General features: G+C 36.0%; 3 protein-coding genes across 5 annotated transcripts in view; all 3 read left to right on the top strand.

Annotated features, from left to right (window-relative positions):
* The window catches only part of LOC126853429 (transmembrane protein 132E), a 101,510-nt gene extending 78,832 nt beyond the window's left edge, over positions 1 to 22,678 (top strand). Inside the window, exons 4-10 of one of the 2 annotated variants that reach the window (XM_050599156.1) lie at positions 4,192 to 4,462; positions 9,598 to 9,741; positions 10,384 to 11,262; positions 11,597 to 12,035; positions 12,813 to 13,255; positions 14,055 to 14,344; positions 14,521 to 22,678. In XM_050599156.1, the coding sequence (XP_050455113.1) occupies positions 4,192 to 4,462; positions 9,598 to 9,741; positions 10,384 to 11,262; positions 11,597 to 12,035; positions 12,813 to 13,255; positions 14,055 to 14,344; positions 14,521 to 15,268 (3,214 nt within the window). In that variant the 3' untranslated portion in view covers positions 15,269 to 22,678. The remainder of the gene's footprint in view (positions 1 to 4,191; positions 4,463 to 9,597; positions 9,742 to 10,383; positions 11,263 to 11,596; positions 12,036 to 12,812; positions 13,256 to 14,054; positions 14,345 to 14,520) is intronic. The other variant, XM_050599157.1, reaches the window with a different exon arrangement.
* A 913-nt stretch (positions 22,679 to 23,591) lies between these two features.
* Positions 23,592 to 25,090, top strand: LOC126853493 (39S ribosomal protein L16, mitochondrial). Its single transcript, XM_050599306.1, has 6 exons — positions 23,592 to 23,853; positions 23,957 to 24,025; positions 24,098 to 24,255; positions 24,328 to 24,459; positions 24,548 to 24,658; positions 24,825 to 25,090. Exons 1-6 carry the CDS (start codon positions 23,811 to 23,813, stop codon positions 25,038 to 25,040), a joined length of 729 nt encoding a protein of 242 aa, XP_050455263.1. The 5' UTR covers positions 23,592 to 23,810; the 3' UTR covers positions 25,041 to 25,090.
* Positions 25,091 to 25,362: 272 nt separating this feature from the next.
* Positions 25,363 to 26,184, top strand: LOC126853512 (uncharacterized). 2 transcript variants are annotated; one of them, XM_050599332.1, is made up of 3 exons: positions 25,363 to 25,446; positions 25,691 to 25,912; positions 25,993 to 26,184. In XM_050599332.1, exons 2-3 carry the CDS (start codon positions 25,691 to 25,693, stop codon positions 26,059 to 26,061), a joined length of 291 nt encoding a protein of 96 aa, XP_050455289.1. In that variant the 5' UTR covers positions 25,363 to 25,446; the 3' UTR covers positions 26,062 to 26,184. The 2 variants fall into 2 exon arrangements, with proteins under 2 accessions (XP_050455289.1, XP_050455288.1); XM_050599331.1 differs by lacking the exon at positions 25,363 to 25,446 and adding an exon at positions 25,459 to 25,599.
* The last annotated feature ends 561 nt before the right edge of the window (positions 26,185 to 26,745 follow it).

Here is a 26,745-nt window from a genome sequence, read left to right as displayed (position 1 = left end):
AATTATATGATCGACGGCAGTTTTAAAATCGTACGTTCAACTTTTAAACAAAACAATACGTAATTATAATTAAAAAATATTTATTTGAGATATTAATCTTTTAATCAATTTTTATAATATTTCTTTGAAACATTTAACGCTATGTAAAAAATTTATCAATATATTTTGCCCGAAATAGATATTGAAAAAATGGAGTCAAAAAGGGAGTTGGTTTAAACTTTGAATAATTCTCAATAATATAAACAAAACAAAAAAAAATTGATTGTTGTACAATATTAGAATAAAATTTTAAGATTTTTTGCTTCTTTGCCGAGAAATTTGTCTTATGTGTCGTTCCGTGGCGGAATTTAATTCGCAGCGTTTTTAATTAAACGAATGGAGAGAAGCAAGGGATTTAAATTGCTCGTTGCATTAACTGTTCTCATGTTCACAATCTCAGCGAAAATCTTTCTAAGCTCACCAACATATGTATGTCGGCTTAAGGAAATTGTATGGCATAATATTTTATTACAATATTTTATTTCAATACAAAATAAAACATCTTGTATTAAAACGCCTTACCTAATACAAATTTTATTCATGGATTATTATTCGAATAATTATGGATCTGTCAATTTTCAGAAGTAATTACAGATTCATTTATATACATATATAAAAAACTCTAGATCTCTTCTTTTAAATTTTATTTTCATTGGTTAATAAAAAACAAATAAATTTTATATTTGAATATATATTTACTGCGATTTAAAGAGTTTAACTAAACGTACAAGTAAAAATATTCAAATTGCATTAACTTTATATAATATAAACTCTTTGTAAATATTGTACTTTTGTGACGTAAAGAGAATAAGCTTTGGGGATTAATGCTACATATATATATATATATATATATATATATATATATATATATATATATATCAAACCGGAAGATGATCCGTTGGTAGCTTCGTTTCATGTAGAGTATCCACCTTGACAGTAGTCGCCTTGGGCGTACAATGGCGCTTCGTCTTCTTCTTCTTCTGTATCTTCTTCTTCTTTTTCTTGCCGTCGTTCGATCGAGTCACTCGATTGTGCGGTTTGTCAGTTTGCTTTACGGTACGGTGCGAACGACTAACATCCTCGATGTAAGGGAGAATAAGGAAAAGGGCTTTATCACTTTTTTCAGACGACAATTTACTCGTGGAGTCTTCGGTTGACCGAACAAGCCGATTCTTTGGTACATTCCTTTCTTTCGAGGAGGACGATTTACTTTCATCCGAAGAAGTATCGAGCGCTCGGATAGATCGAGTCTTCAGTTTATTCTCCCCAGCTGTTCGGAATAAAGGAATTCGGATCAATCGCGATTCTTTCGATTTGTCCTCCTCTTTGGATGATGATTCGCTTCTCGAGCCAACCTCGATCTCTCCGTCGTGTCGATTCGTCGGATTATTTTTTTCCCCGGAGTAATTCTCCGATACATCTCGGATAAATCTCGCCTGATTTTTTGAATGTTCGGACGATGATACACTTTCCGAAGTATCATCTTTGATACGCCTCTTGTCTCGTTTTTTCTTATTTTCCTCCGAAGAGGAAGACGAAGATGAGGAGTCGTCGTCGTCGTCGTCGTCGTCGTCATCGTCGTCATCATCATCATCACAATCCTTATCGTGATCATTGTTGGATTTCACGCTTTGTTTCTTGCTCTTGCGATCGTTATCACAATTGTCATCGTCGTCGTCATCCTTCTTGGATTTCACGCATCGTTTCCGGCTCTTTTCATCATCATCGTTGTCATCGTCGTCGCTGGAAGAACTACTGCTGCTATCATCATCCTTGTCCTTCCTCTTTGACGCACGTCTCACACGCTGAAATTCCTTCTCCTCGTCCTCGAAGGTCTCCACAATGACATCTTTATAAGCGTCTCTCCTCGCACGCTCATCAACATTCTGCTCTGCGTCGATCGAAATCTCAGAAGTTGTCGGACCAGATCCATTTTCACCCAAATTACATATTTTGAAATGACACAATTCTTGAAGTGACGAATTTTTCTCGTCCACGCTGGCAACTGTCATCGCCGTTAACGCATCGTCTTGATCCTCCGTGGGATACGCCGGGACGTCGGGGATGCTCGCGAGTAACGCTATCAGCGTACCCGCGAGAAAGAACAGCGCGCCGCGACGCATGATCGATTCACGTTTAAAGACGAATTACGGCCGAACGGATCGGCCTTATATACCGCCGTATCGCGAGGCACTGATAAAGAAAGGAAGAGAGCGTCGTATTGTGCTGACGTTAGCGACAAAGTCGGCGGAGGAGGCAGGACGGAGGTAGAAGCGATATTATTCTCTCTTGTTATCACCTTTAACCCGCCGATGGTCCGCATTGATTTCGCCTTCGACTCGACTTCCGCGAAATCGACGATTTATGCCGCTTCGCCGGATCGTCGATCTCTTAGGCCGGAGAAGAGGGAGGAGGGGGAGAAAGAGACAGGAGGAGAGCGAAAGGATGGATATGAGGATAACATCGGCCGCCACGCACGCAAGATCCGTAGATCGATGGTCGCGATAAGGGTGGGAAGGGTGGAGAGGGAAGGGGGGGGGGAGGGTGTGACTTCGTCCCGAAGGGGGATTTCGCTTATCGAGATTCTGTGCAGGCGCGACGACTCTCGCTCGCATCGAGATCAAACGCGAATGCGACGCGTGTGATGCTGATGTCTGCACCCCGTAGTTGGGCAGGTATAACTTGAGGGATAATTACCTTGAAGATACAACCGTCGATATTACCTTTGATAAGATTCGCGATAAGAATCTCGATAATCTCGCGTAACGGGCGACTGAGAACTTGACGTTTAATTTTCGGTTTATAATAAAAAAAACACGCACTTTCGCAATTTCCAAAAAAATAGATAATTTAAATTTCTTACATATAATTCCAAATATTTTCTCTTTAACGTAGATATAGATACTTGTTTAACGTTACAGCGAGTGACATTTTATTTATTTAATTTATTTTTTTACCCGCGTTTAATTATGTTTTATAAATTCACAGATCTTAATCAGTATTAATTAAATTTACATGGCTATGAATGCTTAATTTTTGGTTTAATTTTCGTGGAAATAATTCATTTCCACGATAATTTTATATTGCCCGTTACTCGCTGCAAAATATGAATGAGCCGCGGAAATCATATGCAGCTAAACATGAGCGGTAAAGAATATTTTGGACAAACGTCCTTTCTCTCTTTTAGTGCGCATTGAGGAAAGTACAAAGCTTGTCTCACGCGAGAGCAACAATTTTCCACTTGCCAATTCAACAACCGGATAATAACAGGCGAGTTTTCGTTCCTCTTAATTCTTACGGTCGTACTCACGAACTCTCTCAGTAGGAAATAGCATCAATCGCGAAGAGTATTTACACTCGCGCGAGCACGAGTGAATGAACGAACTCGTTTGTTCGTATCCGTGGCAGAAATTCGTATATATATATATATATATATATATATATATATATATATATATATATATATACGAATCGTTACGAATGGAATCTCTTGCCGGTGATACGCAGCTTCCGTGGATTATCCTCGAACTTTCGAGCAATCTCGTATATCTACATATGTATATATTTGGCGAAAACTTTGTCATTGTTACAGAGTTACAAATTCCTATTAACATAATTCCTATTGTTTCTGATCTTCGCTTTTGAAAGTGCAATTATCGAATTTTCGTCGGAAATTCCTTACCGCTCGTGAAGAGATTCTCTTCTCTTTCGAATAATAAAGTTTACATTTCTTTTTATTTATTACGCGCTTTTTGGAGAGATAACTATGTCTTTTCTTTATACCAATTAATTTCTTTCATTATTCCGTAAAATTGTTGACGTAAAATCAAAAATGAATATTTTGCCAGGCATATCATAATTTATGTCAAATTAAAGAATAATATATCTCGTAAATTATTCAATTTTTGGCTATCCTATCTTTAGAATTTTTTTACGCCTTTTACGAAGAATTATATAAAATCGATTTATATAAAAAATTAGAATAATTTAGTTAAAAAAAAAAAAAACTAGGTTGTTTGGAAATATTTTAGCCGTTTCCGTAAAGAGAGATTCCCTTCTCTCTGGTTCTCTTTAGTAAAGCTTACATTCTTCTCATTAATTTTCATTAATTACGCGGACATTTTTCAAAAAATCACTGTTGTCACGTTTCAGATCCGCGGAAGAAATAATGACGATGCTGTTAGAAGCCAGCGAGGACAGCATGGACGGAAGCTGGGACGGCGGTAAAATCGTATGGAGCGTGCGTTACGAGTTCCAGGGCGAGGACGAGAAGGACTCACAGTTGACGGGCGTCGATCAGTTGCAGCAGCGAATGCAACATCAGCTGCAGCATCATCATCATCATCATGCCGAGAAGCGGAAGCTGCAGGTGCGGCTGGAAATACAGAAGGACGATATACAGGCGGTGCTCCCTATCTCTAAGGTAACGCACGATACTTTCAGTGATGTAAATGTAAATTTTAGCGAGTACCTACGCTTTCTTTCGGGAAGAATTATTTTTGTTCCCTTTAGCTTTATCTAAGTTTCAAAGTTGAGACCAGGATAGGCGAGTTTCGACAAATTTTTACGGCCGACATTTTTTTATCTAAGACTGTCCTAGATTTTAGGATATTATCGTATAACTTACGAGGAAGAATGTATCTTTCTAGATAAAAGTTGATTTCAAAATATAAACCTGGAATCGAGATTTCCTCTTGCTAGTAAAAGTGTACATTTTTATTTTAGAAACGATCGGAAAATTATTTCCACGATTTCAATTTGAAAGATGAAAGATAAATTTTCTTCTCGCGCCATTTAGCAATGAAAGAAGCTGAGAAAAAGGAAAAATCGGTGGTACGTCTTTTATCAATCTTCTCCATCCAAACATTAATGATGGCGATGCAGAACTCGTGCGTATTATTATTCTATATAATACGGCAGGGAAGATTCGAATGACTCTGCGCTTCTGACGTAATCTAGACTGACTGCAGTGGCAGATCCCGGGTACCTTAAGACTTCGTAGGAAAAGTAGTCGATGGATTTTTAAGATTTTGGTCAGATTTTGTCGATTTTCCGTCAGTTACGATTATTTTCATCGTAACATTCTTCGTCGATGAAAATCCTTCGGAAAAGAACTAACTCGAACGACGGGAAGAAGGGGGAGGAGGGGGGGAGGGAAGCGATCAATACGTGTTCGTATATCGATCATGCCGTCACGCGAAAATCTGTTTCCACTCGGTCGACAATCCACGATCCTCGCGAGCATCGAGACGCCGAGAGGGAAAGGAGAAGGAAGGAAAGATGGTGAGAAAAAGGAAAAGGCGTCCGGTGCAGAAAGGATCGACAAAGGATAATGCTTTTCCTCTCTCTCTCTCTCTCTCTCTCTTCGGCTTTTCCGCGCCTGCACGTTCACCATAAACAGCGATATTTCTAGCCGTGGCAAAATTCCACGGGATCGATCGCATGCCAATGCTACGTACTCCCATTTCGATAACGGCAACGACGCAGCTGCCATAACAACGGATTGTAATGAAATTTTCGATTGTGCTAGGCGCACATCGAGTGCCGTCCACGCATATCCCCGTCCGTTCTTACACACGTGGGGGTGCAAAACGTGACACGTCAATTTTCTCTCGAAGTATTAATTCTCGAAAAAAAAAAAAGAAAAAGAGTAATTCGAAAATTGTAAAGTCGCAAGGAGGCTCTATTTTTTTTTGCAAAGAGGAGCTATAATATTATACTTTAACTTTTAACGATTAAATTACTTCGATCATCTAGTTTTACACATTTTTTCAACGATGGCAACGAGGTTTTTTTTTTTTTTTTAAATAAAACTACATAATTTGTTTCCTACATCGAAAATTTTAGCTGAGATATAAATTCAACTTCATTCAATTTTTTTTTTTTTTTTTTATATCAATGTAAATGTTTTGCGCGAGTTTTCTAGTGCGCGAAATTTTTATATTTTTATAACAGCATTGTAAAAAAAAACAGAACATATGTATATATGTGATCGAATTGTCAAATCGATCATGTATGAAAAACTCTTGAAAAATATACGGATGATACAACGCGAAGTTGCACGTAAAAAGATATTCAGAGATACCATTTTAACAATGTTTTACAAAAAAAAAAAAGGATTTAAAAACTGTTGAGTCTTCGACTTTAGCTGTAAATTCTATTAGGAATAACGATCGAGTTTTATTTAAAAAAAAGAAATCAATAAAACAGAGTGCAAAGTGCAACCTGCATACAAAAGCCAAACATTGTTTCGGTAAATCGCTTTTCAAGCGATCTGTAATAACCTGACAGGGATACAACCCTAGGAATGCGAATTAAATCGAAGGGTTTCACATTATCCGTGACATGCTCGCAATTTCCGGTAACATGATGCAGCAGGTGCATGGTACATGACTCTCTATGAAAGTCAGCTTATATGGAATCACATTGATGATTAGACATAAAACAATGTTTAAACGTATTAATTGAAAAATATATCAATGCATTGATTTGTATAATAAAATCTAGAAAATTCATACATATTGTGCGTATAAAACAGCCACTTTAGAGGAAAAACTCGTCTCTTGATATATATATTTTAAATAATGTAAATATTTCTTATTAAATCCTTTTTAGATAACTTTAAGCTTATACTTTGATATAATTTTAATTTAGAATGTATTTTCAAAGATATTTGATAGGAAAAATTTATAAAAAGAGAGCTACGATAAACGATCTTTATCAATATTTTCTCGAAGGAAGGTATCGTCTTCAGATTAGCCGAAGGGCTGCGATTATAAAGGTATTTTGATGTGATTCTGCGGCATCCTATGGATAATATCAAAGGATATTAATTTATAACTTCTCGGAGATTTTTATCACATCGATATTGAGTTGAATAACGTTGTCGATGAGCTTGATAAAATTCCAGTATCGCAATGTCGACAGGTAACTCAGAACACATAGGTCGAGAACGTCGAAGGAAAGAGGTCGCGCGAGCTCTCTTTTAATTAAAAACTTTACTCGCAGTCTCTCGCACGCGGAAGGAGTAGCAATTAGAGTAAGGATAATCAAGAAGCGTGCGCGAGCGTCGAGTTTCCGGCAACTTTCCGCGAGCGTGTACGCGCGCGGTGCCTTCAAAAGGATATGTAAATGAATTAATTATCTAATTTATCAATTAACGACCTCCGACACGCGCGCGCGCTTGTTTACCCCGTTGAAATTTATCAACTTAATGGACTGTGTATTGCGCATATTTTACGCTCGCAGTAACGTAAAATCCTTGCTCCTCTTCCTCCCTCTCGCCTATCGCCCTTCATCCGTCCTTTTTCCTTTTGTCGATTAAGCATCACATTTTATGATGAAAATGCTCTCCGTTTTCTTTCGCGAACGAGCTCGGAATATAATTTTGCGATCGCGAAAAATAACGCTGCTGATGCTGCTGCGTGTGCAGCAGCGTTCGTATATCAAAAAAATTATTTTAACGTAAAAATATGTATGAAAGTTGGATTGTTGCCTTTATATATTAATTCAAGATTTATTCAAGATTTTTATATAGTCCGTACATACATTATATTGTGCGCTGCTACAGAATTTAATCACATTTGTAAACTTTACTTGTCACATTTGTCAACGCAAATGTATAAAATTATATCTTAAATATTTTAAGCTAACAACTAATGTGTCTTTGCTATTATATAATATAGTCTCGTTGTCTTGCTTTATTACAGTCTAATAGCTATAACTAATGTAGCCAAGGCCATATTCGAAGTGCTTAAGGCTTAAGTGCAAGCATTATCATCCCTCCCTTCTCTCCCCTCCCTCTCTCTCTCTCTCTTTCTCTCTCTCTGTCTCTCTGTGCGTGTCTTCCTATTGTTAGTTATCATTAATTTAAATGAAAAATAGACGGGTTTGAGGGGCAAGTTTAAATGAATAAGTTGCAAAAATTTAAATAGCAGAAAAATGAGATTTCAATAATTTTAAAAGAAAGATCACGATTTTTCTAAAAACTACCTGAAAGGGATTTTACTGAAGATATTCAGAGGATAATCTTGAAGATCGCTTTTAATGCATCGAAAGATCAAATAATATCACTTTCCATTTAGATATCATTTGATATCATTTTTTTTTTCTTTTTTTAATACTCCATGTATCACGCGACAAAAACCGAATCAAGGATCGATATGTGATAACATATTCTTCGGCGATTCCTTTCAGGGGAGATTCGCGTCGCATTTCGCACTATGGGATACAAGATAACGGTGTTACATCTTGTATCTCTCGCTCAGGTAGTCTCGTAAATATTCGCGTGCGAGGGCCGATCCTACTGGAAAAATATTTGACGAAAGGAAGGGAAAAGGGAGCCGCACCCGCCACTTCTATCATATTGTTGAGAGAACACGTTCTCTCCATGTTGACGATAAGGTATAGTTGGCTGGCGCACACATGGAGCACCAAGGGAGGCTACCTCTCGCGCGCGGCGTCAGGGATTTAAATTCCCTCGCTGCAATATCCGAACCGTTTGATGTTCCTCTTCCAAAGGGCCCCGCTTGCGGACGGAAGCCAACTTGGAAATGGCTTACTGGACCGTCCGATCCTCGTCAACTCCCTTTGCGGGAGTCCTCTCTCGTTGACGAACTAGCATAAAGTTTACGCGTGTACATGCGAACGCGAATATTGGAAGTAATTTTCACGTGTATGTGTATATGACATCGCGCGAGCGAATTGTCAGCAATAGTGAAGCAGCTGTGTACGTCAGATACGTCTGTGCAGACATATTAGTTATCGTATTCATGAAAATCCTTTCGAGCACATTGCGATGATTTTATGATGTTGTTACGAAAAGACAGATAGATCTCTCTTTCTTTTAAAAAAACTTTTATCATGAAAAATATATCATTAGAAAGGATAGTTTGATCGGGAATTTTTGAATTATAGTCGAGGCTACAAGCTTTTATATAGCTCGGAGATTACAGTTTAAATAAGAGGTCAAGAACTCATATTCTTTTTGCCTCAAAGGAAATGGAAACAAAAACAATCGTCAAATAGAATCTTTAATTTTCTCTTATGTCTTTTTCCCCCTATTTCTTTAGAATAAAATAAGATAAAATTAATTCTAGTAATCAATTTTGAATAATAGATATTTATATATATATATACTTTGTTAATGTTCCTCCATTGTAATATGTTTCCATTTGTTTTATAAATAATTAATTAAAAATAAGTTTTATATTATTTGTATTTAAGGAAAAGAGGTACGATATTCTTTTTCACAGAATATTCCTTCGTGCATATATTTCTATCTATGCTTTTTTCTATATTTTGAATGATACATATTTTTTAATATCGCTCTTACCGCGCTTTTTATCATATCGTGCGGCGAAAAGGGGATAAAGTCCGAAATAGAATAGATAACAGTTATGAATAATGGATACAATATCTCCATCATATATGAAGGCTCTAGAAATGTGTATATTGAAATATACGCAAATTTTTATCACATAGCATTAAAAATTGAAATATACGTTTGAGCTACGACGAGTTTATCTCTTTAAGAAATTTTTTTGTATTTTGTTTCAGAACTGGGAGGTGATGAATACGGCGGTGCTGACGGGGCGTCAGGTGTCGCAGGGGATGAAGGTTTTCATCGTTAGTCAAGCCGGCACGGTGGCCGATGTCACGCTGCAGTCGTCCTGTCATTCCGAGGACGAGAGCGTTCTCAAGGTAATTGCTTTTTAATTCACCTTCAGCACTTATCGAGATTCTTCAACAACTTAATTTGAAGGAGAAGAAAGCTTCTTGAAGGGAAAAATCACGGTGTTTATAGACGCTAATAGTATTTTTAAACTTCTTCATTCAAGTTCTTCCTATTATTTGCGTAATAATTTTTAGATATATATATAATTTTTTTTATATTTATGGTGATAATTTATTATGATAATTTTTAGATGTGTTTATGCACATATATAAGTGACAGAAGATTTAATATCATTTAATTCTATTCTGTAAGTAATGTTAATTTTGACGATTGTTTATTTTCTGCATGACGGTTGATTAATAAAAATATGAACTTTTATTTAGCAAAACAAATTCAATGAAATCATGAAAAATGCATCTTCCAAAAAAAGTGTGTACAATATATCTAAAGTTTTGTAATATTAATATTATAAATTCTATCGAAAATATATCGAAAATATATATAATATTGTATAACACATGTCCAGAAAAGTTTTGTAATTGTAGTTTGTTTAATCGTCAGTTCAAGTAGCGCTTCGGAAACTCCAACAATCTGTGCACTGCCGTGGCATTACAAACTCTAGCCTAGAATCAAACTCCATTTAACACCCTACCGTTCGAAATTCGCAGGTATCGTCCTCGTGTAGCAGCGTGTACGTGGACGGTTCGGAGATTCGGGGTTCCAGCAACGCGTCGGTCCTCGTCAAGTACGGCACGTATACCGGTTTGGCGAGGTTCACCGTGTGGATGCCCGAGTTTCCGTTGGAGGTGAGCGTCAGCGACACGCGACTCAGTCAGATAAAGGGCTGGAAGGTGCCGGAGGAGCACGCGACGAGCGCCAAGAATAAGCGCAGCCTGCTGAACGCGACGAGGACCGAGGAACAGTCTTCGGAATCGCCGGTCACCGCGCGAGCGAAGAAAAGAAGCGCCATCGAGCTCGAAGAATTAATAGAAGACACTTCTATGGACATGGACGATCCGGACGAGCCGCTCCTCGAGGAGGAGGACGAGCACGAGGAGCGATTCCGTGGTAATGGAAACGATCACGGATGGGGGGATACGATCAATTCCATCGATCGGAATCTATCCCCGGCCAATTGTCGACTGCGCTTTCAGCAGAGCCCGGTCGAGGTGCACGCCCGATTTCTGGCGAGTGATCATGACTCGGGCAGAGTCTCGTACTTTGTCAATCGGCGCACCTGGCTGCGCGTCACCGACCTCGTGGCCGGCATGCTACGAATTTCCGATCCCAGGATTGCGACGCTCATACAAAATAGATTGGTCCAGGGACGCGGGGTGGGACGCACGGAGGTGCAGGTACTATCACCAATCACTGGCAGAGTTATCGGCGCGAAGGAAATCAGGGTTGGCAACGATCGGGTATCCATAATACGGCTGTCTGTCCGAGTCGTGTCCGGACTTCAACTCAGTATTAGTCCCGATACCGCGATCGAGAATGGATATGTTGCGGAAACCTCGGTTACGAGAAGACTGACCGCGCAGTATCAGGTAATATTATTAAATTATAATTGAAATATTCGTATTGCTTTTCAAATATATTTCGAGAAAAAGAGCAACCTCAAAGAGTCGATCTTTTAAGAAATAACAAAGTTTAATATTTCGGCGTTTGTTAGACCATTGAATCTAAATCTGGTTAAATAAGTCAAAATTAAGAAAAGAAATACATATAAAGTTAAAAAATAACATGTTATTGTGTTATTTCATCTAATTTCTAGAGAAATTAGCTCCAAACTCCTCTAAGGATTCTGTAATCGAAATTGTGGTTGCCGTAAGCAAACTATATATAAACTTGATGCGATTATCGTACGTGTTACACCAACAGGAAGGATTGCTGGACATTGACGTGGAGTTCTCGGACAATACCCGTACGCCTTTAAGGGAGATCGCCGTGAGCGATTACCATTTACAGGTTGAAAGCACGGATCCGGAAGTCGTAGCGTTCGCACCGATGGTCGCTTCGCATCATCCGCGGGTCATTGCCGTTGGCGAGGGCCGCGGTGACTTACTGCGCGTCAATCTTCAGCTGGCCGATTCCTGCCGATTATCCGGCAGACGATCGGGCAAGGGTTCTCAGAGGACGACGGTCGCCGCATTGGCAAGTGCTACTGCCAATGTCGAGGTGGATTTCGCCTCGAGCGAGGTACCCAATCGGCCGGAATTTGTGCAAAACGACGGCGGCGGCACCGTTGGCTCCCATCATCATAGAGAACGTAAAACCAACCGGGGCGAAATGGCACCTGATCTACATGACATTCTCATCGGTAAATAGATCCTGTTCCCCTTTGCCGCTTGCTGTCTCTTGCTTTCTCTCTTTCTACATCTTTCTTTCTTCTTTCTTTCGCATTTTCTTCGCTTTTTCTTCCGTTCTCTACTACGCTTTATAATCCACATTGCGCACGGCATGCATTTCCTATAACGAAAACTTTCTTCGTGATCTTTCTTTGGCTTGTAAAAAGTTTTGCCTGTCTATTGATGCGTAATCTTCCGCTACGATTTCTGTCCAATCTCGCGTAACTGATAGTTTTCTCTCCTTTTGTATGTTGAATATCAAATGCATCTGCCTCGAAAAATAATTTGTGACGCGCTTAATATAAATTAGTTGGAATATATCATCATTAATTAACTGAAAACATCTACTACTATTAACGAAGTACGAACAAATGACACAGTTGAGCGAAAAAAAGTTGATTTTAAAAATTACTTAATCTCGAAACGTATAAATACATGATTCTTCTTTTTTCTCCTTTTATCTCAATTTGCTACTAAAATCTCAATTTACAGATTACGCATTCAATAAGATAATAGGAAATCATTGTATATAACATAATATCGCCGCGTCGAAAATACAATTGCACGTTCATGACCCTTCCTCGATCCTCGCATGCCCAATAGCATGTCTAGCCAGTCGCCTGTCCAGCTTGAAGGGATTAAGGGGTTAAGATTCTCTCGCAGCGGCTCTCTCTAACTCGGCACAAACACCCTGTCGTCTCACTCTGTCCTCTCTCTCTTTCTCTCTCTTTGTTTTTTTCTGTGCAAAGGGTTACCGCTGAAAGACGAGAAAGACGGGCACAAGCACGAGCCTCTGGTGCAGGCGCGGCAGCATCGCACGGCTATAGCTAATGGCATGTCTTCAGGGGGTATGGGCGGCGTCGGCGTGCGTCATCACGGCGTCGGGGCGCGCATGAGTCCGCTCGAGATCGGGATGTACGTGCTGCTCGCGGCGTTCTGCTTCGCGATCGTTGTCTTTGTCGTCTCCTGCGTGGTGTACGCCAGCAAGTTCAAGCCTCAACCGCCAGACTCACCGGGACTCCTGACTGGCGCGACCGTACCGGTGCTCGCCGGAGCGGGCGCGAGGGCACGCGCCGCCGCGAATCAACTGGCATCCGGCAGACGACCGCCACGCGAATCCACCACCAACGCACACGACTGGGTATGGCTGGGTAGAGCTACCCTCGAGCGAGCCGCCTGCGGTCCGCAACAGGTACGTACAAGGATGAATTGCACGATATACGTACATATACGAGGTGTCTACTTCCTGGAAAAACATGGAGAACCTGGAATTCTTACAGAGACTTTTTTATACTTGGAAAAGATCAGAAAACATTCATGGATTTTTATTGAAATTTAAAAAAAAACGCTTCTCTTTTAATTTTATTCTTACATTGTAAGCAATTCGACAACCTATCAATTATAAAAAAATATATTTAAGAGAATTTTATCTACAAAAAATCTCTAAAAAAAATTCTCTGCCTAAAATTTTAGACAAAAAAACCCGAAAGATGAAGGAATTTTATTACAAGATTTGAGTAGACGTTCTGATAGAATTACTACTTTTAAAAATTTCATGCATGATTAACTACGATTGACCTAATTATCGGCTAATTTATTGTATATAAATAAGTAAGAGTGATTATTTCATTAATAAGAGTAAAGAATAAAATCAGACAAGCGATATACGTTAATACACACAATTAATTCGAACTTTATTTAAACATGACTATCAGCATAAAAGAATTTAGGATTTCTCACGAATTAAATGATAACGAATGAAATTTCGATAAAATGTAACATGGTTAGTGTTAATTGGCAGTTCAGCGAAAATACGTCCATTCAGGATTAATCAGTGATTAAAATTCAACGAATCTCCGATGGGATTTGACATTGTAAATATCTTTGTATTCGCCTCTCCTCGCTCCGATAATCCAGAGGCAGCATTTAAACAAAATAAACGAGAGATTTCGTTGAATCTTGTTTGATTGGAAACCTGGTTTTTGTTGCAGGTTCGCGTAACAAGCAATCCGCTGGCCGGCGAAGGGGAACCCGAAAATGAACTGGGCACATGCTTCGACAATCCGAATCACATCGAGCTACCGTCCGCCAATCAACAACGACCTAGCGGTACCAGCGCTATCGACACTACAACTTATTCTAAGAGGGACAGGGCAGTGCGGAATAGTTTCGCGGCGAAATCCGCGATCAAGTCGTCCGCGATGATACCACCCAATAACGCAACGACGACGGCAACAACGACGGCGGTGGTAACTCCGTCAATAGCCACTACGCGGAATGAGTAATTATGATTTAATGTTATTGTTTTTCTTATAGTTTTTGAAGATTCTCGTGACATATCTTTTCGAAGGCAAAGGAAAAAAGTGTTCCGTGAAGAGAAAAATAATAATTTTTTTTTGTACGAAATAATGATGTATGATTATACAAATTTAATAGTCATTGGAAATTTTTTTCCAGCAACGACGATATCCCTCCGCCTTTGCCACCTCACGGGGTGCTGCCCATAATTTCGACATCGGTTGCGACAACGACGACGACAACGATGACAATCGGCACGAACAACGCGAGCAACGGCAACAACGAGGACTACAAACCACCGGTACCGCCGCATAGAAACACGGGGGTTAACGTGCGGCTGCCGGAACCACCACGGAAACATCGCCACAGGACGTCCAGCGGCGGCAGTGGCGGTGGCAGCCATCACGGGAATAATCATCGACATAGCGGCAAACCGCCGCAGCAGTCGGGCCATCATATGGTTAAACCGCACGCGGCGAAAACCAGAGCGGTGGAGAACGCGAACAAGCAGCAGAACGGCGAGGACGAAGAATTCGTGGAACTGGTGGTGAATCACGACGATAGCAACAAACACCTCGCGAAGGACGCTGGAAGATCCCGGGAGATTAAGAGGGCGACTATAGTCGGTAATCCAATGTACTCGTCCTTCTCCACATCCGCTGTCGTTTCTACAGTGAACACGTCAACTCCTGTCGGCGGCACAGCCTCATCTACCACCACGTCCCCGCCATCATCGTCGCCGTCCGCTTCCTGCTCATCCTCCTCCTCGTCGTCCTCCTCCAGCTCCTCCTGTGCCTCGTCTTTCCAAGAACAGGAGGAGTCAGTGCCGCTTGACGATCTTAATCTAGGTATGGACTACAACCAGATCATGCAATACTTTGACAATCTGAAGGAGTCGAATGCCTAGGTAGGGCCGTTCGACCTCTTGGAAGGTCGAGCAGTAGTCAATGTCGATACGGAACACCGGAATCCTCGTCAGTAGATGCGAGTAAGCGCATCAAGGTCTAATTTTCTTTTTTTTTTTTTTTTTTTTTTTTTTTAATGTTTGTCTCTTGAAAATTCTCTCGGAGAATTCTCTTTGTAGCGACAACTCGCGGAAATGAAATTCCGTTACGTACAAGGACGATGATTACCCGGGTATTTCGTATTTTAGATTATAATCTAGTCAGCTTCCTAGCAGCACATCAAGAGTAACGCGCAAACATGCATAAACACATACGTACACACTCATATTAACGAAATTAAGAGAGGTATTACTCCTTCATACACAATTCATATACAGTCTCTTGACAATTTATTACGATCGCTAACAGTTTTCGAGTGCGCATTAGGTGAAAGTTCCTGAAGTATGATATAATTTGCGCCGTAATATATTCGCGTCAATACGTAAATAATGATACGTAAAATGTAATGCACGCTAAAGAGAAATTGTGTATTATATCAATACTTTATATTATAGCCCCAAGCGAGGAGATGCATATATTCACTATATTTTTTTACCATTTTTACAAAATATATATACACATATGTATATCATTATCCCAAATGATATTCGATCAAATGAGTATATCTTTCTCATTTTCGTTCGTTTTTGCTGATTAATACTTTTGCTATTTCTATTTGAAAAATCTCCTTAATAGCACTCTAAACTACTCGTCTATTGTATTGACAATATTCAATAGGTTTTATCGACTATGATGTTTTTCTTTTGTTTTTAAATTCATACGGGAGAATATTCGTGCGTCGTGACTGCGAAAACTTGTTGACGTAATAAATAATCGGAGTACTGTTTACATATACGCAAGAGGCTTTAAAAAAAAAACTGACTGTCGATGGCCAAGTGGGGTAGGTAAGTCACTCGCTTGATGAACGAAAACGTCTCGCATGACGTTTTGTTCCTCGCAGCGAGCTTTCCTTCGTTTCTTAGAATCGTTGCGTATCCTCGCTCCTTGCCCCCTGTGTCATCTTGATCTCTCGCTCAAAAGCTCTTCCCCTGCGCTATAACGGATCCTCCTCCCTCTCCTCCTCCTCTTTGTCCCTTCTCCCCTCCGTCAGGGTTGCAAGAGAAGAGCATCATTTGCGAGATGCTTTGTATTTTGATCGCCTAATGACTCTTTCTATGTTGCATATAACAGTAAAAAGTGCGAAGGAACATTATCACCTCGCGAATCTTTCCATTACAGATATCAAAATATCACGTTTCATGTACAAAAGAAAAAAGAGTTTTTGTATCGCCGATGTATATACGGCCGGCATGTCCTTCTCGCTCTTTCTGCTGGAAATTCGATCTGCATCGGATACATATTCGCTTAACGTGCGCGATTCGCGTCAGCGATGAATTTTTCACCAGTTTACAGCCGAACGTGCGCACGGCAGGCTGTCAATCAGTCTTTGTCAGGTGTATACGAGACGCGCGATCAAAATACGACGAAGCAACGTGCAAAACTTGCAACCCGACTCGGTCGCATCGGAGGACGCATATTTATTCGATCGACCGTACGTCGTAATGTTTGTAAATTTTGCTTTGTAAGACTGTGTACATATATACATAAATATATATACGCGATAAAGCGCATGTTAATTATGGACTTACAGATTTAAAGTTACATTTATATAGCTAATAGAGAATCGCATCGAGAGACGCGCACGTCGGAAATATTGAATGAAGAAGTATTTCGTCGATAAAGACGAAGCGACATATACGAAACTCATTACACGCTGCTCTCGCTTTTGAATTATCCCTTGGAACTCTTTTTTTTAAGTACGTCGCGTGCTCGTATCGCAATCAGCACTTTTTAATAGCACGCCGAAAACCGCCGCGCGTCACTTTCATCACGTGAAAATACGTGCATTAGTATATCGCGAAACGTCTATATATGTCTAGATAGTACCTAAATATAACACATACTACACGAATTAGCTATTGAGATACGGTGTATCTTAATTATTCTTGCTTTAAATATTTGTATCTAGGTACTCTATATCTGCTACGAGATATCGTAACATGTATCATGTATATTGCCATATCACGAGTGTATATAATTGTATATTTATCGTACAAAAATACATCTTATCGCGAATATTGAAATCGGCCAAGATATTGTGAAAGAGATAGCCTACTTTCTTATATAACTCATATTTATTCAGTTTAGATTTGATTTACAACAGCATTAGCCTGCAACGTCGCAACGTTTAACACTTTTAATTAATATTATATAAATGTCAAGATTGTATTTCAGAATTTTTAATGATTATATTTTATATTTGAGTGCTATTTTGAGAAATATATGTATCATCATATAGAGAAAAATGCATATTTCTATCATATATCCGTACGTTTTGTACCTAGATACAAAAAATGCGTTGAAAGTGTGTATAAACTAAGTGAACATTATTGTCCATAATTATTAGTAAAAAACGAACATACACAAATATATTGTGCATGTGTGTGTCTATGCAAATGAGAAATAGTAGAAAAAAATATTAATTGATATTTTTGAGGTATAATATAGCATTGATTTATAATAATTCGCAGATTATTCTCTTCTTAATCAATTTATATTTTAGTAATCAATCAATATAATGAAAACATATTAACTATTATATGAATAATAACCAAATATGTTCCTGGCAAGTAAAAGCAGTTTGTTTTTAAGTATAAAAGCGTAAAACAAAAACATATCCTATATTCCATATGAAAATTTTATTCTTTAATCATTGACTTTATTATTCACACATTCTGTTTGTATATATGTATTTATTGAAACAAGATGTGTATTGAATATAACTAATGTGTCCGAAGATACTTTCTAACAAGAGTTCTTCACTGAACGATTAACAGCAAAGTATGTTCGCTTAATCTGTACGTGCTTTTGACCGTACACGGAGAAAATATAATAAAAATTATAATATAATTTTTGTAATCGTGGAACATACTAACATATAAGAAAAATCACGATATTTTTATTCAATAATGATATTATATACGTATTATATTTTACAAGGAAATATAATTATTCAAATTTTGACGCACACACAGATGCATAATCGTTAACAAACAATAAAATAAATGCGTAATTTACAATTTTTATAATAATAAATATACTATCATTATATTTCAACTTTACAATAAATGTTGTGAAAGGGAATATAATTTGTACTGTAAAATTTTCTCCGTGTACATATATGCAGCGAAGAAAAAAGAGAACGAAAAAATATATCGTTCTTCCCGATTGATTAGAATATACATAATTATCAGCTCATACAGTGTCATCCTGTTGTTTTCCATTAAAATAAAATCAAACACCGCGAAACGATCGAGAGTGAAGCGAAGTAGCAACTCTAAACGCGAAGAAGTGAGCGACCTACTCCAAGGATCAGCCAGAAAAAAAAATTCTATAACTATATACGTATTCTAAGGACTACGTGTCTAACAATAAGTATGTATGTAACTCTGTAAGTTGTGTGTCAGCACAATCGCGTGGGACAATAGTGATCTAATCGAATACGGTATTAGACGATTCAGCAAAGATTGAGGAAGAATCGGAGTATACTCTCTCCCTCCCCCCTCCTCCCCGCCGAGAATCTAGTCTCTTATATAGCGCGTAATTTATAAAATATTATCAACGTGAAAAAAAAGTGCGATGTACGTTGCCTTTCGCCTGATGATAATACGTATCTTTCGAATGCTGTCGCGATCATGATGCGTCAAGCTTGATGTACATATAATGGACCCTTAACTGCTATGGTGTAAAACGAATCATATATCCGGACGTTTCTACATAATTGTGCAAAAAAAAAAAAGAAAATGATGATATAACCGTAAGAATGAGACGATCTCTTCGTCTCATTATATTATATAAGGGCAACGAACAATGCTTTCGTTTTAATAACAATATAGTAACATTTATGAAATTATTTAAAAAATAATAAAAATATATAAACGTATCTAGTCTCATATATCATACCGTAAGATTCCACCATATTAGTTAAGGGTTGAATAGTTTTTGAACCGATTGTAAAAAAACATTTTGTCCTATCGACATTTAATAGCCGGAATTTCTTATGGATTTCGTAACTTAATCTAGATCTATTTGACACTTTAAAAGAAAAGCACTTTTTATATAAAAGAATTACAAAACTGAATTTCAGAAAGCAGTCTTAATCGCTTTATTTTACGATGTGAAATATACGGACACTGTTTTCTACAATCGGTTCTCATGCCTTGAAAGCGACTCTTGATAGTATATACTCTTCAATGAGTACAAAATTGAGAGAGTAAACTTTCAGTAATGATTCACTTGAGAGTTTTGCTTTTTGAAAGATATTATATAGCTCTCGAGTGTATGCTAAAGTTTGTACTCGTATCTCATATTTGACACTTTGTTCGTCTAATTCTCATATACGCGGATACAATCAAGATTTATATTGCGATATTAAATGTGAGGCTGCATTTCCCGACAATGTCATATAATTTTATAATCGCTTTCATCATCGCAAACTGTTAAATTGTATTACAATTATCCTGATTTTATATAATCTTCTATGCGAGATAAATAAACCGGACTTAGTGCCAAGTGTGTGGTGCGGGTATACCTAGTCTTCCGGTGTCGGAAGCTAATGTAACGCTTTGTATATTCCTTTCTATCTCTTTCTCTTGAGATGAACGCGGAAAAGCGAGAACTTATCGATGAATTCAACGGTGAGAATCTACGATAATCGCGATCATATCCGAATATCAAGCGAAAAATAGACGCGCGCTAATCGTCGTAATTATTATCTAGTGAATTTGATATAAGAGCACCCCATCGGTGATTATCATGATGCCATAGCGTTTACTTAGTCTTATTGAGAGTGATCGGAGTCAGTGGCTTGTATGTTAGTATATATCGTTGCGTGACACAAATACCTAAACACATATAATACGCACACGTATGTATTAGACGAGATATCGTGTATATTCTGCACTTCCGATTCCACATCATTCCGATGAAAAAAATCGCGCTTTTATAGTCATCGACATACGCTTACTGCAAAACAAGACGTCTAAATATATTTGCAAATCATTTGTAAATTATTTTTTCAATGTAAGCCAGTATTCCTGGATTTTTGCTATTGCTGGTAAAAAATCTGGGTCAAATTGTCACAACGTTTCTCTTTCGCGTATAACTATTTTTCTTACATTGTTTATTCTTGCTTTCTTTTTTTTTCTTTGATAAAGAAAATTATCATATTACTTATATAAAGAGCGCGAGAAATAATCAAATAATACTTGATCAAGCACTCGGGAATCATTGGTAATCTTCTTCCACGTCCGTATATTTTTTTCACAAAAGTACTCGATTTTATGCGAAAATTTCTGTCTCCGCGATCAATGTCTTTTATAGAATTCCTCCACTCTTTCTTGTCGATTAGAAGCAATAGATACATCGCGTAAAAAGAATCCATCACTGACTCCGCGCATACACACATTCCTCAGACACCCCATTTATATAATAAGTGTGATAAATGCGGAACTGAAGATAGAAAAAAAAAGACGAAAGCGATAATTAGTAGTTACTAACTGTACGCTTCGCGACGATGACGCTCGAGCGACGTCGTCGGCGAACGGATGGCTGACGATGACGATGATAATCGACGATCTACGACGACGACAATATTCGACGTAATACATATATGCAAAAAGTTCTTTGTCTTGGATGTAATTTTGAAAGAAATTGATTACACTAGTGTACAGAAGTCTGTCAACCATTCCATCAGTTGATGAGATGAGACGAGACGAGACGAGACGAGAAGCAAAGCAGAGGCAAAATTTTGTTTATGTTTTCAAGTACAATGACGCATGTCATTTTTAAAATCCTAGCAAAAGAGTTCGTCTCCAAACAGTTTTAAATCTATATCTTCAAAATTTCGAATTTTGAATTATACCAGAGAAGAGAAGCTCTTTAATTACGAATGTTATTAAAGAGCTCTTCTTCTCGAGTTTGGTATAATTCAAAATTCGAAATGACGATTAAGCCGAACAAATTAGTTGTTTACTTGAGAAGATTCACTCATGTTCGCGGAATCTTCGCACTCTAATAAATAATCAAATAAATTTCGCCTTTAGCCTTTCGTCACCATTTGTCAAATCGTTGCGTCAAAAGAGATCGTCATTTTCCTTGATTTCGAAAGAGACATTTTGTACAAGCATTGTATCAATACGTAATATCGGAAGCAATCGAAAATGACGTTTAAAGATTAGTTTTCCAATACTTTATGGGAATAAACTCATGATATATGGTAATACTTTATCTTAAAAATGGTACAATTATTTTTCTTTACTTTTTATAATTATGTGCTCGGAATTAAAGAAATATCAAAAAATCATATAAAAAGCATGGTTTTGTGTATAAAGGATAATTTATATTTATCATTGCTTGAAATATATCTTAGTATTTTAATTAATTTATTTTTTTCTATCTTAGTGTCAGATATTGATGAGTAGAAGATTAAAGAAGCGTCGATATACAAGAAAAATAGGAAATTAAATTTTTTTTCTTAAAGAATATTTTATTTTTTTAATAAAAGGATTATATTTTTTTCTTCAACGTATCACCATTTATTACAAGTTTATTCATTAATAAGACGATGCAAAAGTCTCTGAAACATCTCGTTCGAAAACTAGAGGACAATCTTTTATATTCTCATTAATGAAATTATTATCACGACTTCTATGATTATACTCTATTACTATTGTTACCTGTATTACTATCATTATATTATTATCATCGTTGCTGTTGCTGTTATTGTTACTAAGATTGTTACTCCTGTTGTCATCGCCGCGTGTCGATCGCGTGTCGATTCTGAAAATACAAAATACGTTGTTTATGTCATCGTCATCATCGTCATCATCGTCGTCATCGTCGACATCAATGTCGGCGTCGCCGATACGCTAATTATAACAATAAGATACGACTATCGCCTACTCAATGTACAATATTGTAGTATTTATCTGTTGTTACCATCAAAATCGTCATCAAAGATATATAAAAATATTGTAATTGTAACATATCGAGCTTCTCGTATCACTAAGCCCTCTTTCCTTAAACTGGCCGTATTCTCTCTCATTCATATCTGTTATAAACGAATTCACATGTTTAATCGGCGGTCTACTTCTTCGAGATTTGTGTTTCCTTTTGTGCTAGAGTTTATATGAAAAAAGAAAAAAATGGATATTAATATATAAACTGACGTATATAATACCAATCTACGTAAAATAAATCTAAGGTATGTAATTATGCACAATTACAGCATTAAAGATAGAACTTTCGTTTAATCTTTGTAATTAATTTTTTTGTAATTATGATATAAAAAGCGACATATAGGATATAAAAAAAAATAAATTATTATTCAATGTGTGTATATTATGTTATTATTCATTCGGTTAAAAAAAAACGCAATTTTTAAAACATATATCTGTATATAAAACAATTGTTTTTTTATATCTAATTTATATTAAATTTTTCTCTGATTTTACTTATTCCAGAGAATAACATCAACAAAATTATGCATGAGAAAAAATATATTTTTATTTTTAAAGGAAAAAATAATATGGAATTTCAAATAATTCTTTCAAGGTAATTATGCGAAAATTCTTTTAAAATTTTTGTTCAATTTCTCTCTCTCGCTCTAATATGATATTTAAAATTCAGAGAATAGAAATAATATTATTTACATACAGTATATATAAAATCATATAATAAAAAAAATTGCAATTAGAAAAGTAAATTTAAAAATTTATACAAGCATCAAAAATTATATTCGATTAGTAAATGATTCGAGAAAATGTTTAATTGTACAAAATATATACATTACACTAAATAGATTCTTACTTGTTGAACATAATGTTATATATTTGAATGTTTAAATGTACATATATTGATGCCATTAATATTTCGATTATTATAAAATGTAGAAAGAAAAAGAGAGGGAAAAATCTTTTTATACTTCCGTCTTCCGTCATAAAATGTTTCCCAGCAAGGAGCATAGAAAGAAACTGTGTCATATAATTGAACATCTGGAAAGGAGATTAATTGGACACAATGGTTATTGGCCAGTTGAAAATAAGGCCCTTTGATTGGTCAGTGATGCTAGTTACTCTAGGCACTGGTCGAATGGTTGTGTCCAATCAATAAAAGTTCTAACATTTACGCCAAAAAGAAAGATGGAATTGTAAAACAAATATTTTTAGGTTATCTAGTGAAATATATATACGAGATAGAATACTAAAACTGTTTTGAGAAATTTGACAATGAAAAAATGTTAAAATGCATTAACTAATTTACGAATTTCATCATCTCGTACAATAATTGAGATAATTGGAATCACATTTCTTTTTAATTAGAATCATTTTATTGTGTAATTATATAAGCAGAAGATTATATATTATATTAGATTAACCTAAAAAAATGATGCAAGTATCCAGAAATATAATGCGAACTTTACTTTCTAGTAAGTTTTTAATATATTTTTGAAAGAAAAATATCCACATTTTATAAACTATTATTTAAATTTGAATTTCATTATCTCTATCACATTATGCTATTTTTTACAGGCTGGCAGCCTATATCGATAACACCGGCAGCTGGTTTAAAACTCTTTCCTCCACCTATAAAATTTGGCAGTAAATATATATACATAACTTACTTATTATGTATACATGGAATATTTTGTAATTTGAAATTATGATTATTAGACATTGAATATCCTGAACGACGAAAACTCAGAATAGTGGAGAAAGTCCCACAATATCCACCAGGAATGCGTGCTTTTAAAATGCAAAAACGATTGAGATACATGCGTGGTCCAGAGGAGGTGCACAATTTCCTTTTATACAAGCAATACGGGATCATTGTAAGTCTACATATGTAATGACAAAAGAATCTTTGTTATAGAGATGTTTAATTATTTTTTTAAATTACGCAGGCAACAGGAGGAGGTAGATTAAAATATAATCATTTTGAGATGATTCGTTTAAAACTTGGCAGAAAAATTAATCAAGATACAATGTTTGCAATTTGGCGTGTAGATCCACCATGGCAACCAGTTACAAAAAAGGTTGGACTGATAAATTATAGATTATATCAAGTACTAACTTGACATATATTACTTTTCTGACCTAATAGTTATGATTTCTCTAACTTAGGGACAAGGACACCGCATGGGTGGTGGTAAAGGTTCCATCGACCACTATGTTACTCCAATTAAAGCTGGACATGTCATCCTAGAGCTTGGCGGTCATTGCGAATTTTTTGAGGTATCTTGAAAATGTATTATCTCTTTCAACATTTTTCAAAATAACATTACATTTTTTAATGGTATATACAATTTGTGAGGCTTTTGTCTCATATATTATCAAATTCATTCTAACTAACAGAATATGAATAAACAAGAATGTATAAATACATGAAATTCTTTTTTAGGTAAAAAAGATATTGTCTGATATAGCACGCATACTGCCATTTAAAGCCAAAGCTGTCAGTCAAGAAATGTTAGATAAAAATGCAGCTGAACAGGAGTGGATGGAAAAGAACAACCTGAATCCTTGGACCTGGAAATACATGGTTCAAAATAATATGCTTGGTTGCTTTAAATGGATATCGCCAAATGATAAACTATGGTTTAACAAATATTTGTAAATAACAAGAAAAAATTGTAAGAAATTATATGTACTTTTCTTTCTATAAAATGTTTTATAATTTATCTCAATAAAACTAGATAATAAGTGATAATGAATAATTAATAAGTAATGAAATAATGATTTTTTTATTCATCAATGATTATATATATTTATATAATTATATATAAATATATAAATTATATAATTTTAACATTTTTAAATGTATAAAATTACACTTACTATAATCAATCTAAATAATAAAAGGGCAGAGAGAGTTTCCTTGTTTTGATTGGCAAAGCCATGCAATTTCGATCTTCGATGCATAGTCTTTATGTTTCTTGCACGAATTACACTTTCTTGTATCATTTCTTACCTCTATGGTGCACGAATCCTACCTAGCTTTTTAAGGTTATACGATTTAGAAAGTATGTGTGGAAACATATTAACATTAAATTATTTTATTATGCAATGTATTTAAATTTCAATAAAATTGATATGACAAACTATATTTTACATGCATATATTACGTACATGTATTGTAATGTAACATGTTATTTAGTCATAACCTGTATTTATATGTAATTTTAAATTTCGTATATAATATTCATTAACAAGCATTTCATCTCATTTTAATGATAATTCAATACTAGAAAATATCATATATTACAGATGACAAAACTGCTGGAGTGGTTATCGTGTGCAACTGGGATTTTTAGTATCTGGTTGGCTACGATTACAAGCAATTCTACTTTTGTTAAGGAATGGCATGAATTAATACTTTTTCTTCCAATCATTTGCTTGTTTGTCTTTGGTTTGTACGCAGCTATCGTCGTTTTGTACAGAGTATTCACCTTCAATACTTGCGACAGTGCAGCCATCGAACTTCAACAAGTTAGTTTGTCTTATATCTATAAAAAATATATTTGTTTTTAGTAGTGCTAATGTCTTTTTGTTATTACTTTCTTTTTCAGCAAATAGAAGAAGCTACGAAGGATCTTCAGAGCAAAGGTGTAATATTATCTAAAAAGGCTTCAACCTAAAACTTGCATAAATAAAATTTAAAATATTACAGGTTTTCTACTCTATATATCTGTATGTATTATATTTTATCTTTATTTATAAAATGATAACGTAATAGAAATAAAATTGATATCTATATTATATATATATGACTAAAAAGAGACAGAAAAAGAATATTTTCATCTTCCCTCAAAACTATTTTTAGACAGTAATATTATGTACTAAGTTATATTAAATAAAATCTTAATTTATTCATTTATGCTATGTATTACAAGTATGTTGAGCATACAACAGAGCATTCTTTTTTTAACAGCATTGTTTTCTATTAATAAGTTCATATTTTTAAAATTGAGTAATAAAATTTAATTCAGCATAATAGGAAAATTTTTTTATGCATTATTATTAAAACTCTTTAACAAATAGTTTTTACTTTGCTATTATCTTTTTACTAAATATAAAAGCAATGGAAATTTTTTTAAATATTTATTATCATTTTAATGATATTAATAAGTAACTGCATAGAGATGGAGAGAGTACAAGTTCAAGGACTTAGAATTTCCTGTAACATGCATAAGTACGTACATACGTATGTATGTAATATTATTATGCAATGTGCATAAATCTAATAATTAATCTTTTATTATGTAAAAAAATCGCATAATATCTGCTTGCTATTTTATGCTCCAAAAAAAATTACACATTGT

Source organism: Cataglyphis hispanica, chromosome 12 (assembly GCF_021464435.1).
Source record: "Cataglyphis hispanica isolate Lineage 1 chromosome 12, ULB_Chis1_1.0, whole genome shotgun sequence".
Lineage (NCBI taxonomy): Eukaryota > Metazoa > Arthropoda > Insecta > Hymenoptera > Formicidae > Cataglyphis > Cataglyphis hispanica.
This window is presented reverse-complemented; position numbering and strand designations above follow the sequence as displayed.